This window comes from Phalangium opilio, unplaced genomic scaffold (assembly GCF_054372755.1).
Source record: "Phalangium opilio isolate 3A_F unplaced genomic scaffold, DU_Popi_V2 ptg000077l_1, whole genome shotgun sequence".
Taxonomy (NCBI): domain Eukaryota; kingdom Metazoa; phylum Arthropoda; class Arachnida; order Opiliones; family Phalangiidae; genus Phalangium; species Phalangium opilio.
In genome coordinates, this window is record NW_028324185.1 from 11,206,311 (window position 1) to 11,217,209 (window position 10,899).

The window sequence follows — 10,899 nt, forward strand, 5'->3', positions numbered from 1 at the left end:
CCACCACGGAAAAGGAATGTCTTGCCATCTATTGGGGAGTTGGAAAGTCCCGGCCATACTTGGAGAATATCCCGTTCACTGTGATCACCGATCACAAAGCTCTCCAGTGGTTGTTCACCTTGAAAGAACCAAACTCTCGACTTCCCAGCTAGCACAATATGGTCCATTGGCTATCCTTTGGATATGGTTTCTGGATATAGGTCTTATCCTGAGGATGTCCCATATCCAGTACTTGACGTATCCTGGATATTCAAGGGACATCCAAATGTCTTCAAATCTATGTCCTTGGTTTGTCTTTTGGCTGACCATTATGACATCCTAGGGATATGTGGGGGTCATGTAAAGGATATCCATACAATATAATATTACTATCCGTTGGATGCTGTTTCTAGTATAACGGGATATTCACTGGATTTAAAAACAGATATTCTTTGGCCATCCTTGGGAAAAATGTATATTTTATTTCATCTTAAGGTTAATACAGAGGTTACACTTAAGTTTCTTACATACTTAAGTTAAAGCTACACTAGGAAAAACATTAAATTCGCAAAAATTATTTTTAACATTTTTCATCACATATTATTAAAAATTGGCATGAATTTGAATTGCAATTTATTTTTTATAAATTTAAGTACTATATTTATTTTAAAGAATTTGAATTGCTATATATTTTTGAATTTCACATTTAAACTACTAAAAACTAAATTTATCTTCCAAATATGGATCAAATATTGCTTTTGTTTTGCAATTATGCTTATTATAATATTTTCAATTATATTTGTCAAAATATAGTTTGTTGAGAACACCCTCTTAATTTTTAAGACTAAACTATTTCAACATGGGTAGAAATTCAATTTTGAATTAGTTATTTTATCTCTTAGTAAGTTTTCATTATTTTCAAACTAGGTAAATTATAATATAATATTATAATATTTTCAATTTCCAATCCTCCTTTAAATTTAATGCCTAAAATATTTGACGAAAATAATTCTAGTTTGTTGAGAACAAATTGAGACATACTAATTAAATCATGCACCTAATTTTTAAGACAAAATTATTTCAACATCGGTACAAATTAAATATTAAGTAATAGTAAGTTTTCAAACTAAGCCAATTGTCTATCTTCATAATTATGGACAACAATTATATATATTAAATTCCTTACGTTAGCTAATGAAATATGAAATATGAAAATAAGCACGCATATGCTCGTTTAATTCTTGGTGATTTGCAGTGCGCTGTATTTCTTAGATTATTTTCATCCGAATTCATGAATTAATTTCTGTTTAAAAAGAGAAATTAGAATTAAAATTTGCTCAAATTAATTCGCTAACTCGTATCGTACCTTGATAGTTTGTTCTTCGGTAAATTTCTGTAAAAATCTTGATACAACGTATGTTCCACATGAATTTGCTCCTGATACCATTTTTCTCATGACTGCAAGAGATGAATTTACTTCATTAGAAATAAGTTTCAACCATGAGTGAATATCTCCTAGTTACTCGATCAGGCCGATAAGAATATATCCAGCGATTTCTTACGCGCCGCAAGCTTCGGAAGCCTACACGAACCTGAGCTGTGAGACGCGTTGCGGCGGCCTCTTGTTCAGCTTTCCGGAAGAAATCGCGCTGGATATACATATAGAGTAATGGCAGCCCTCTGCCTTCGACTGTATTAAGCTCTATGGGAAAATAACATGGGGTGCTATTAGTCTATTATTCTTATCGGCCTGAGTAATATATAGGGAGATATGATTCACTCATGATTCCATAGAAACATTTTAAAAACGAAGATTAATAAATACTTTATTTGATTTTATCCATATCTTATTTACTGAAGTGTTCCAATTGTGCTGCTATTTAAAATATGATAATTTAAACAACAATTTGCAGTCCAAGAATTAATTAATAAAGCCCAAACTTACAGTATTATCAGTCATCCTTACACGTACGATGTTAAATAACAAACCAATATTGAGATATTGTCCTATTAGACAAGTTAACGAGCGTGAAAATATTCTGGATATTGAATTATATATCTAAATATATGAATTTGAGGTAGAATAGCGGCAAAACTAGTTTAATATCACATTTTCCTATATCCACGATCGTAATGGCGGCTTGGTCCAACGGAATTTTCTTTTTCAAAATATTATGCGCCAGATGGAGCCTCGGTTTTCTTATTTCATACTTAGTATGGGGTGTCTTCGAAAGATGGCGCAAGCCCGTGATAATCAATAAGGAAACTTTTTTTAATGAAATCATGGAGGAGTACAGGGAGGGCAGACTTAGCCATTGGACTCTTGTGTTAAGTAATTTTTGAAACAACTTACGTACTGCTGCCAGCTGGTTCATTTACGGAAAACTAGTAGTTTGGAAGGAAGGAGGAAGTGGGGGAGCGGGGGAATTCAAAATGGCGGGCGATGCAGGCGATTATAAGGGTCGCTAGTGTAAGCAGGGCTACCAGTCACTTTCCTAAAAACATACTGAGTCGGCCCTCCCGGTAATCCTCCTTGATGAAACATTGCCTTTAGGACCAAAGAAACTATTTATTTGTTTATTGGAATCATTAGTCTACGTGGTGCGTGGTCCTAGGCGCGAGGGGGAGGGGGGTTGTGTTATACCTTCAATGCTGCTTTCCCCTCCCCCCGTTCCACTTAACAAGTTGAGCAAGGAAATTGGCTCTATAATAACGCCTACTTTTTCAGGGTTTTTTTTCTCTTGTTCAGACGAGCCTTCTAATAATTACGATCATAAAGTTGTTTTTATCATTTTCAAATATCCTAAAGATTACCCGGAAATTCCATACTTTACCAAGGCAAAAAACCCAAATGAAACGAATTAATTTTAATAATTTATGGTTTAATGCAGAATAAGAACAGTGTTTAAAAGTCGACATTCCATTGAAATACATATGTTCAAACTAAAACAGAGAAGCAGATATTATTTAAACAATATTGAAGTCATTAGTTAGTGAAATAATTATCTTAAACTAAAAGTTGAGAGATCTATAAAGTTCTTTCTATTTTTTTTTTTTTAATTTTTAGTTCTCAAGTTTTTCTTCTCGCAGTTAAATCTTCAGTTCTTACATTCAATTAGTTAAAGTTCAAATTATTTAGATTTTTTTCTTGTTAGTTCAAATTATTTAGTTTAATTATTAAAGATTTCAGTTCTTCAGTTCTATTAATTTTTTTCTACAAAATTCAAAAGAGTTTTATGACTATCGTTAATTACTTAAAACAATATGCAGATACATTCGAGAAAATTCCTTTGTTAGATCTAAATTTTTTAACATTAAAAATAGTTACTTCATATTGAAAACATTCTTTGCAATATTATTCAAATTTTTTGTTAGTTTTTAAAATTTTATCGTGTTAAAAAGGTATACTTTAAAATTTTTGACGCAATGAAAAGTATTGAAATTTTTGAAAGAGAGAATGAAAACTCGTTTTGCTTGAGTATGTGCAATACAAAATTCAATGCCTCTGAAAGATTTAAAAAATTGAAAAAAGCTCATAATTAAAACCATCAATTAAATATAAATCTATTTTAAAATTTACAATCACATATTTGGAGGTATTTCTTCAACGTTTCACTATCCATGTGCGTCCATAAAGAACATCAGTTAAAAAAATCATTTCATTTTGCTTTTATCCTCCTTTTAATGAGCAAAAGTTTGTTTTCTTAGCGATTGATACTTGATTCTTGAGATTTGATGCGGTCGGAAGCGTGCCTTAGCCTTGACTTAATCTCATTTTCTATCTCACAAGCAGTAGTATCAAAAGTTTTAGTTGAAATAACAGTATCTGAGAAATAAAATTAAGATTTATGAATTAAGGATTGAGGTGAAAAAAAATTTTTGAATGATGCTGAAAACAGTTTCTCACAACTTACCCATAATAACACTAGTGATACGAAGATCGCAGAGCTTTCGTTTTCCTTTCTTACCATTCCAGTTGTAAAGAACTGCGAGTTTGTCAGAGAATGCTTGAGAAAAAACACGCTTCACACTCTCTTTGACATTTCTTCCTCCTATCTGTTGAAGTCCTCGTTGCTGAAATGAAAGGGTGTGTTTGAATGCTATAAATATTCCAATTGTTGTTTCATACCAATTTCTGCTTCTTTTCATCTTCCTTTAAATTTTCTTCAAGCTGCAATAATTGATCCAAGTCTGATAGTGGTAGGCCAAATTCACTAATATCGCTTTCTTTGGCAGGTTCAGAATCAATTACTGGATTTGATGATGATCCTCGTTTGACTAAAACTTCTATCATGCCCAATAAATCTTTCTGATTATATTTTATAATTTCCAAACTTCTAGTAACGTCTTTTACCCAGCCTACGTGTAGAAAAATAAACCAAAAACTAACAGTCTATAAAAAGATTATGTGATATTCAAACTCACTCTCTTTCACCATAACCATCCGGTTCTTTCTGATCAGACTTTCACCTTCATCGTGATGAGAAGCTGTTTAAAAAGTTAATGCTAGATGACTGGCACTAAAAAACTTGATTCGTCACTACTTACTAGGTGTTCTAGTCGCAATAAAACTTGATGACGATGATTTAGACACAGAGTTGCCTTTGTTTCTCGGCGTCTGGAAACCTTATTTATTTTTATATTACAAACTTAAATTCATAATTATTAACCGTTCTAATCATAGACATACCTTCATCAGCATTAGAACTAGCTTCGGGTTGAGGTGATTTGGAATTACCCCTTTCTTCGAGGATATCATCATGAGAATCTATACAAAGAGCCAGGGACAAAATAAATTTACAAGTACTAGTTCTAAGGTCAATGCTATAATGATTAACTATATTAATAAGTGGGAGTTTTGATATTATCTTATTTGAGAAAACTTTAATCTTAGACCTTTAATTCCGCAATCTAACACACGGATAACAATTATCGAGGGAAAATGAGCTACTTTCATAAAATACGTTGTCCATTCTATTTGTAGTGCACTTAAATAAACATTTGAAATAATTATATCACCTTTATCTGCAACAAGTTGACTGTTGCTAGGCTTGCCTAAAATGGTTTTAAAATATTTACTGTGTTGAAGTTAATGACATAATATAAATTTAATACTTTTAAGAATTTCCCCTGCATTTTGTGTTTCATGCGTCTCATCCTTATTGCTTTCATTGCTGGATGCTAAGAATAAATTTCAATATTAAATACATGAATATTTATTATAAATAAACCTAGATTTATTTAAGATGGACTGCTCGTGCTTCGACTCTCAGAAAAAGATATTCAGATTAAAACGAGAATTTACAACAATATTTTTCATGTAATTATAAACTATGTGAAGGAATGGAGGCTACGAAACATTGGACACATATAACCCTCTTTCTTTTTAAGAATTTCCGTTGTGAGAAAATTTAGGTCAAGTTAATTCATTCTTCTTAAAATTTCAGATTTCTGAATTTCTCTACTAGTTTGGTTATATACAAAAAACTGTTTCCCATTGAAAGAAGGAATATATTTAACGTAAACTCTACTGTCCACTATAACAGCGTTCAATGCTTTTACGGCCCTTTCGTTTTGAGTTGCTTCTCGCTATTTTAATTGGTTTGATTCGCAAGATTCATAGGCGTTATACAGTCCATTCAAGCTATTACATGGATTTCAATCGCACTAGCTTTAAACCACATTGGTGGAGGGTGTAGCTTGGGCATGCGTTTAGCTAAAGCCCTAAGTAACGAATACAAAATATTTTAACATTACCCTCTGAGTCAGAAAATAACCCATGAGTTGGTTGGTCCATTGGATTTCCAGTTTTTTCTTGCCGAGTCTTTGATACTTCAATTTTATAAACCCATTATAATAAAGTTTTTCAAAGTAGCATTCAATTCCAAAATTACTTACGAGATCTACTTTTAACACCATTTCTCGCATCCCTGGATATGCTTCTGATTTCAGATGCCTTCCCTTTCTTAGAACTTTTTGAAATTCCTGTAATAAAAAGATGTGGTAGTGCATAAATTTAAGATATACTGTACTCTCCTATCATCATAGATTCGGCATGCAATGACTATATATCTCAATTATACATTATTTCAAAGAAACCTGTACCTGAAGAAGCATCCGACAGATTTCGCTTTAATGATAATTTTGGTGGTGACGCAAGCGGTGAATGGATTTCAGGATCATCATCTGTCTCGTCTGAAGAACTTGAATGGTAGCCTCCATTGACTTGGGATTTATTTATTAAAAAATCTGTTTTTCGTTTATTTCTACGCCCACGTCCCAGCTCTTTTTCACTGCTCGACTCATTTATTTCTCTTCTCAATTTTTTCACAGCAACGTCATAGGTTTCTGCAAATAGAGAATTTCAAGCGGATTCTTAATACTTCATATTTGTTAAAAAATCAAATATTTCAAATAAACTAGCGATATACATTTTCCTTCATGTAAATATTTCTTAAAACTCACCACATGTGAACAAAACTTCAACTGGAAATTTTTTCCATTCTTTTTGAGATTGAACCATCCTTTTAACAAGCCTGGTACAATTCTTCTCCTTCCCTGGATAGGAACAAAGCGTTTTTTCAGGGCCATGGCAATCTACCCATTCTTTCGGAACAACGGCAAGCTCGAATGAGCTATCAAATTCCACTAAATAATATCCCTCTGTGGTCATTCTTCTGAAAATAAATAAATTTATATACGTTTAACAAGTTGCATATATGTTAATATAATTGAATCATTTGATTTATGAGAGTATATGCTCCAACTTTAAAGCTAATGTAACGTACTTCTCACTAGTCATGATTTTATCCACGTGACCATACAAGTGCTTATTCATAAAATTAAAAGTATCGATTTTCAAATTTTGGCATGCCTTATCATAAATCATTATTAAATTGCATCTCCAAAAAATACGTACATTTGAAGAGACTGAAAATGGTACAGAAAACAGCAATCTGCAAGTGCACCAAGATAACTGGAAACAGTCTGAATGAATAAAATTGCAAATACAATAAAACTCAAATTCATTGAACATCCTAACCATGCATAGACTACATTTAATTGCAAAAATATCTTGAAACGCGCATTTGTGGCAGTAAATGATAAAATTTTTTATATTGCTATAAATTCTAGTGTATCTTATTGCATGATTTCCTATAGTCCATGCGGTTTTGTCTTAAATAGTTCATAATTAATATTTTTTTATTGAGTGTAATATCTTAATAAGTAAAAACGAGTCGCTTCCAATAGGATACTTCTGAACCTTGCCAACAATATCTGTTATGTTGAAGGATTTTAAAGTTGTTGCTAGATTACTCGCTTTAACAACACCAGTCAAATCTGAGTTGCAAGGCCGTGTATAGTAGTTCTCTATCTTTTGAAATTGTCTTCCAATAACAATGCCAACTTTTGTGGTCAAAGTTGCTATATTTTCAATAACGATGTAAGAATTGTTAGCTAAATAACAGCAATGATCTCTTGATTTGAGTCCAATCACAAATCCATCTAGCGTACATTTCTTATACTGTTTATCAATGCTATTGTTTGGGGTAAGAAGAGGGCCATTGTTATGCAAAATTTGATATTTCATTTTCTTTAGTGTTATCCCTCCATTTTTCTTTCTGATGTTAGTATCTTCACTAATTCGGTTAATTATCTGTTTCAAAGGACGCCCAGAGTTACTTAGTTTCAATTTCAATGATTGCAAATAGTTTTCAAATTCGAAAGCGCTGAAAGAGTCTAACGGTCCAAACACTGCAGAGTCTTTGGCTAGATGAATTAGTCCATGGACATTGTATGAGACAAGATGCTCACCATACAGCACACTGTAGGTTTTGGTAAAGTATGCTAGAAGCTCTTCAGCATATTGGTTTAATTCTAAATGTTGCTGATCACAACAAAGTATACGAATAGCCACGTGTAAACTAAGGAAATGTGTATAATAATTTTTGGGTAGAAATTTCTTCAACACTAGAGGTCCTGAATAAAGCAGAAATTGCCTGAATTCTGTTGCTTTAAAGCGTTTTATATCAACAAGCGAGCGAGGTTTGCGAACAAACTCGGAAGAAGTTACTTCTTGTAATGATGTTAAAATCGTCGACATTTCTTCAACATGAACGGGTGGTAGTTTAAATTTCGCAGTTTTTCCATCAATCCAGGAAACCAGAAGTTTTTTCATAACGCCTAGGCACACTAGGTGCATATAATCTAGCGGAAAGCCGCTTACCATGAGCAAGTTTGGAATCTCTTCTATAATGCTGAACCCTATGTGATGGCTTCTCTGTTCTTTACCACGAAAAGATTCGTTTGTTCGTAAAGGAGCATTTAATTCAGGGAAACAAGTTCTTCCAATGAGATACTTTCCTCTAGTAGTGCACTTGTTACAACCATAAAATCCTGTGTGACCCTTGGTTTGACAAACAAATGAGCGACCTGGTGTGTCACAGATAAATGCGGAAATTTTTACAGGTATTCGTGGACCACTATCATACAATTCAATCCCTTCATCAATTAATATTTTTGATTCTTCCACTAAAAATTTTAAAAAGGAATTGCAGTCCTTCGGCTTTTCGCAACCATGGTAGATACCGATAACAAATGGACAACTGCCTTTAATAGATTTAAGCTTGCCCAAAATTGGCCAAAATTGACTAAGTGTACTATTTGCTATAGGAATCCCGTCAACATTTATAGAGACATCTGCAATATCTATTCTTATCTCGGGATAGCCACTGCATATGTTTATTATCCCATTTCGAAGACCAAAATGAAAATATTCCCCGGGGCTCACGGGCTCTACAGAAGTAAACCTTGGCGTGCTAAGCAGTGATCTGGAATCACTGGGCAAATCATGGTCATGGAACTCTTCCTTAAGCACTACTAGAAGCTTGTTCAATGTATTTTTCGTGACACGGCAATCTACAGCCCAATAAGCTAATTTCTGGCGAAAGCTAAGCTCATCATTCTTAACCTCCGCTAATTGTTTATTTCCTTCTCCTATATCATCTTCAGGAACCGTTCCTTCTCGCGTTTCGTCAGTTTCCAAGTGAAAAGAGCAAATTTCATTAGATTCGTTTTGAGTATCGTTCAGGACAGATTCTTTCGCCTGGTCTGTATTTGTTACGATTACATTGTAATCTCGCAGAGTATGACACTGACTTTCTCCAGCTATTAAAACACTAGACTCTGAACTCGTAGATGTTTCATCATCAATTAGTGCATCAGCTCTGTGAAGTCTTTGGTGAAAATTGGAGTATATAATTCTAGACCTTTGACGACTTGATAAAATGAACGACGTTTTGTAGTTTTTTTTGGGCATTTTCTACAAAACAAAACCATCAACAGAATTTGAGTAATCAGTTCTTCAAATTAAATTTAAAACGCAACCAGAAAGGGACGACTTGCACTAGCTAAAGCTAGAGATACGTACTTCCCCTATTTACTTTTGCTATGAGGAAACTCCTGCTTAAAACAGCACTCTTTCATCGGAATTTTGTCATATTTTTTTACGTGTTATTCGAATCTAATTTTTACATATATTATATTATCAAGTAAGAGCTTTCTTTTGAAACTAATTTCATAAATTTCCATTCATTAGTTTCGCTACAATTGTTATCGAAACATTCGAAGCGGGTAAACTCGAAATTCGGCTTTCTACACATAGTAATGACCAAGGCTTAGGACGTTCCAAGCCGCGAAAGCCGAATTTCGAATTTATCCGCTTCGAAGGTATCGATAACGATTGTAGCGAAACTAATGGTTGGAAAACTATCAAATTAGTTTCAAAAGAAAGCTCTTACTTGATATTACAATATATGTACAATTTTGATTCGAAAAACATCTAATAAAATATAGCAAAATTCCGATAAAAGAGTACCGTTTTAAGCAGGAGTTTCCTCATAGTGACGGTGTTACCGGAGGCGAGCGCCCCTACCCGCAAATTGCCGCACTAGCTACTTTCGTATTAGCATAGACCGGCCGTCGGCCGACCAAATCGTCCCTTATAGCGTTTTCCTTTGGGTCCTCGCGGAGAGCTCCCAAGGAGCAATAAAAATGGTAGTAGTAGTTTCCAGCTTCGTTAAAGACTGTTTTTGAAGAATAGGATCTCCTAGTTTTATTCTTCCATGGGAGCGCTCCGCGAGGACCCAAAAGAAAACGCTATTACAGGCGACGGAGGAGATGATTCAAGTTGGCCTTGGCTATAATAAAGCCGGTGCGCGCGACAATTTTCTCATTAGTTTCTAGCAAGTTGCAACTTTTGAACACCTGGAGTCGCTCGTAGCTGGACTGCAACTTTCAGGCTCTGAGCTGGCGACGATTTAAGGGACCATTCATTAATATGCTATGGCGAGATGGTTTTAAGGGTCATGACTCATGTAATATATAATCTTAGATTATATTGGCGAAAAAATTATTTTTTTTAACTAGGCCTATTTGGGATTATTTGACAATATAGAGAGTGGGGACAATGGTTATATTATAATAAAAAATTACTAGATTTAAAAATTTACGCGTAAACGAGTAATTTGATTAATTGGTTTTATTTCTATATCTTGATAGCCAAGAATTTCCTGCTGGCTGTTTGCCAATAGAACCTAAACACCGTGCGAGACAAAAAACCACTTTCCATTACTGGACAGTGTAGATAGAGTAGTAGCACTCCATGTTAAATACCCATAGATCGTAATACAGTGAGTCAAAGGCAGGGAGGTGCCATCACTCTATTATATGGAAAAACCCCTCCCTTCTTCCCAGGTTGGCTTTAGATCGGCCTCAATTGCAGGATGAGCGATTTATAAGGTGGAAACACGTAGTCCGGTGCCAAAAACATAATTTTTGTTTAAAGTATTCACTTTCGGTTGATAATAGTGTACTTAAAAAGGTGTTTCATAGATAAAAAATTGGTTGCATTCTCAATCT

At 34.0% G+C, this 10,899-nt stretch overlaps 1 protein-coding gene and 1 long non-coding RNA gene across 2 annotated transcripts; both read right to left on the bottom strand.

The window, feature by feature from the left end:
* Positions 1–438: 438 nt before the first annotated feature.
* LOC149658473 (uncharacterized) lies at positions 439–2,712 on the bottom strand. Its single transcript, XR_016369998.1, has 5 exons — positions 1,925–2,712; positions 1,805–1,855; positions 1,503–1,681; positions 1,346–1,437; positions 439–1,282 (listed from the first exon to the last, which is right to left on the bottom strand). It is a non-coding gene; the product is annotated as an uncharacterized LOC149658473 (long non-coding RNA).
* A 128-nt stretch (positions 2,713–2,840) lies between these two features.
* Positions 2,841–10,089, bottom strand: LOC149658474 (uncharacterized). The gene is made up of 16 exons (XM_089844508.1): positions 9,410–10,089; positions 8,207–9,301; positions 6,899–6,966; positions 6,445–6,656; positions 6,085–6,327; positions 5,878–5,964; positions 5,737–5,811; positions 5,095–5,160; positions 4,999–5,034; positions 4,670–4,747; positions 4,528–4,605; positions 4,405–4,467; positions 4,109–4,338; positions 3,894–4,053; positions 3,560–3,805; positions 2,841–3,484 (listed from the first exon to the last, which is right to left on the bottom strand). Exons 2-15 carry the CDS (start codon positions 9,296–9,298, stop codon positions 3,684–3,686), a joined length of 2,610 nt encoding a protein of 869 aa, XP_089700634.1. The 5' UTR covers positions 9,299–9,301; positions 9,410–10,089; the 3' UTR covers positions 2,841–3,484; positions 3,560–3,683.
* Between the last annotated feature and the right edge of the window lie 810 nt (positions 10,090–10,899).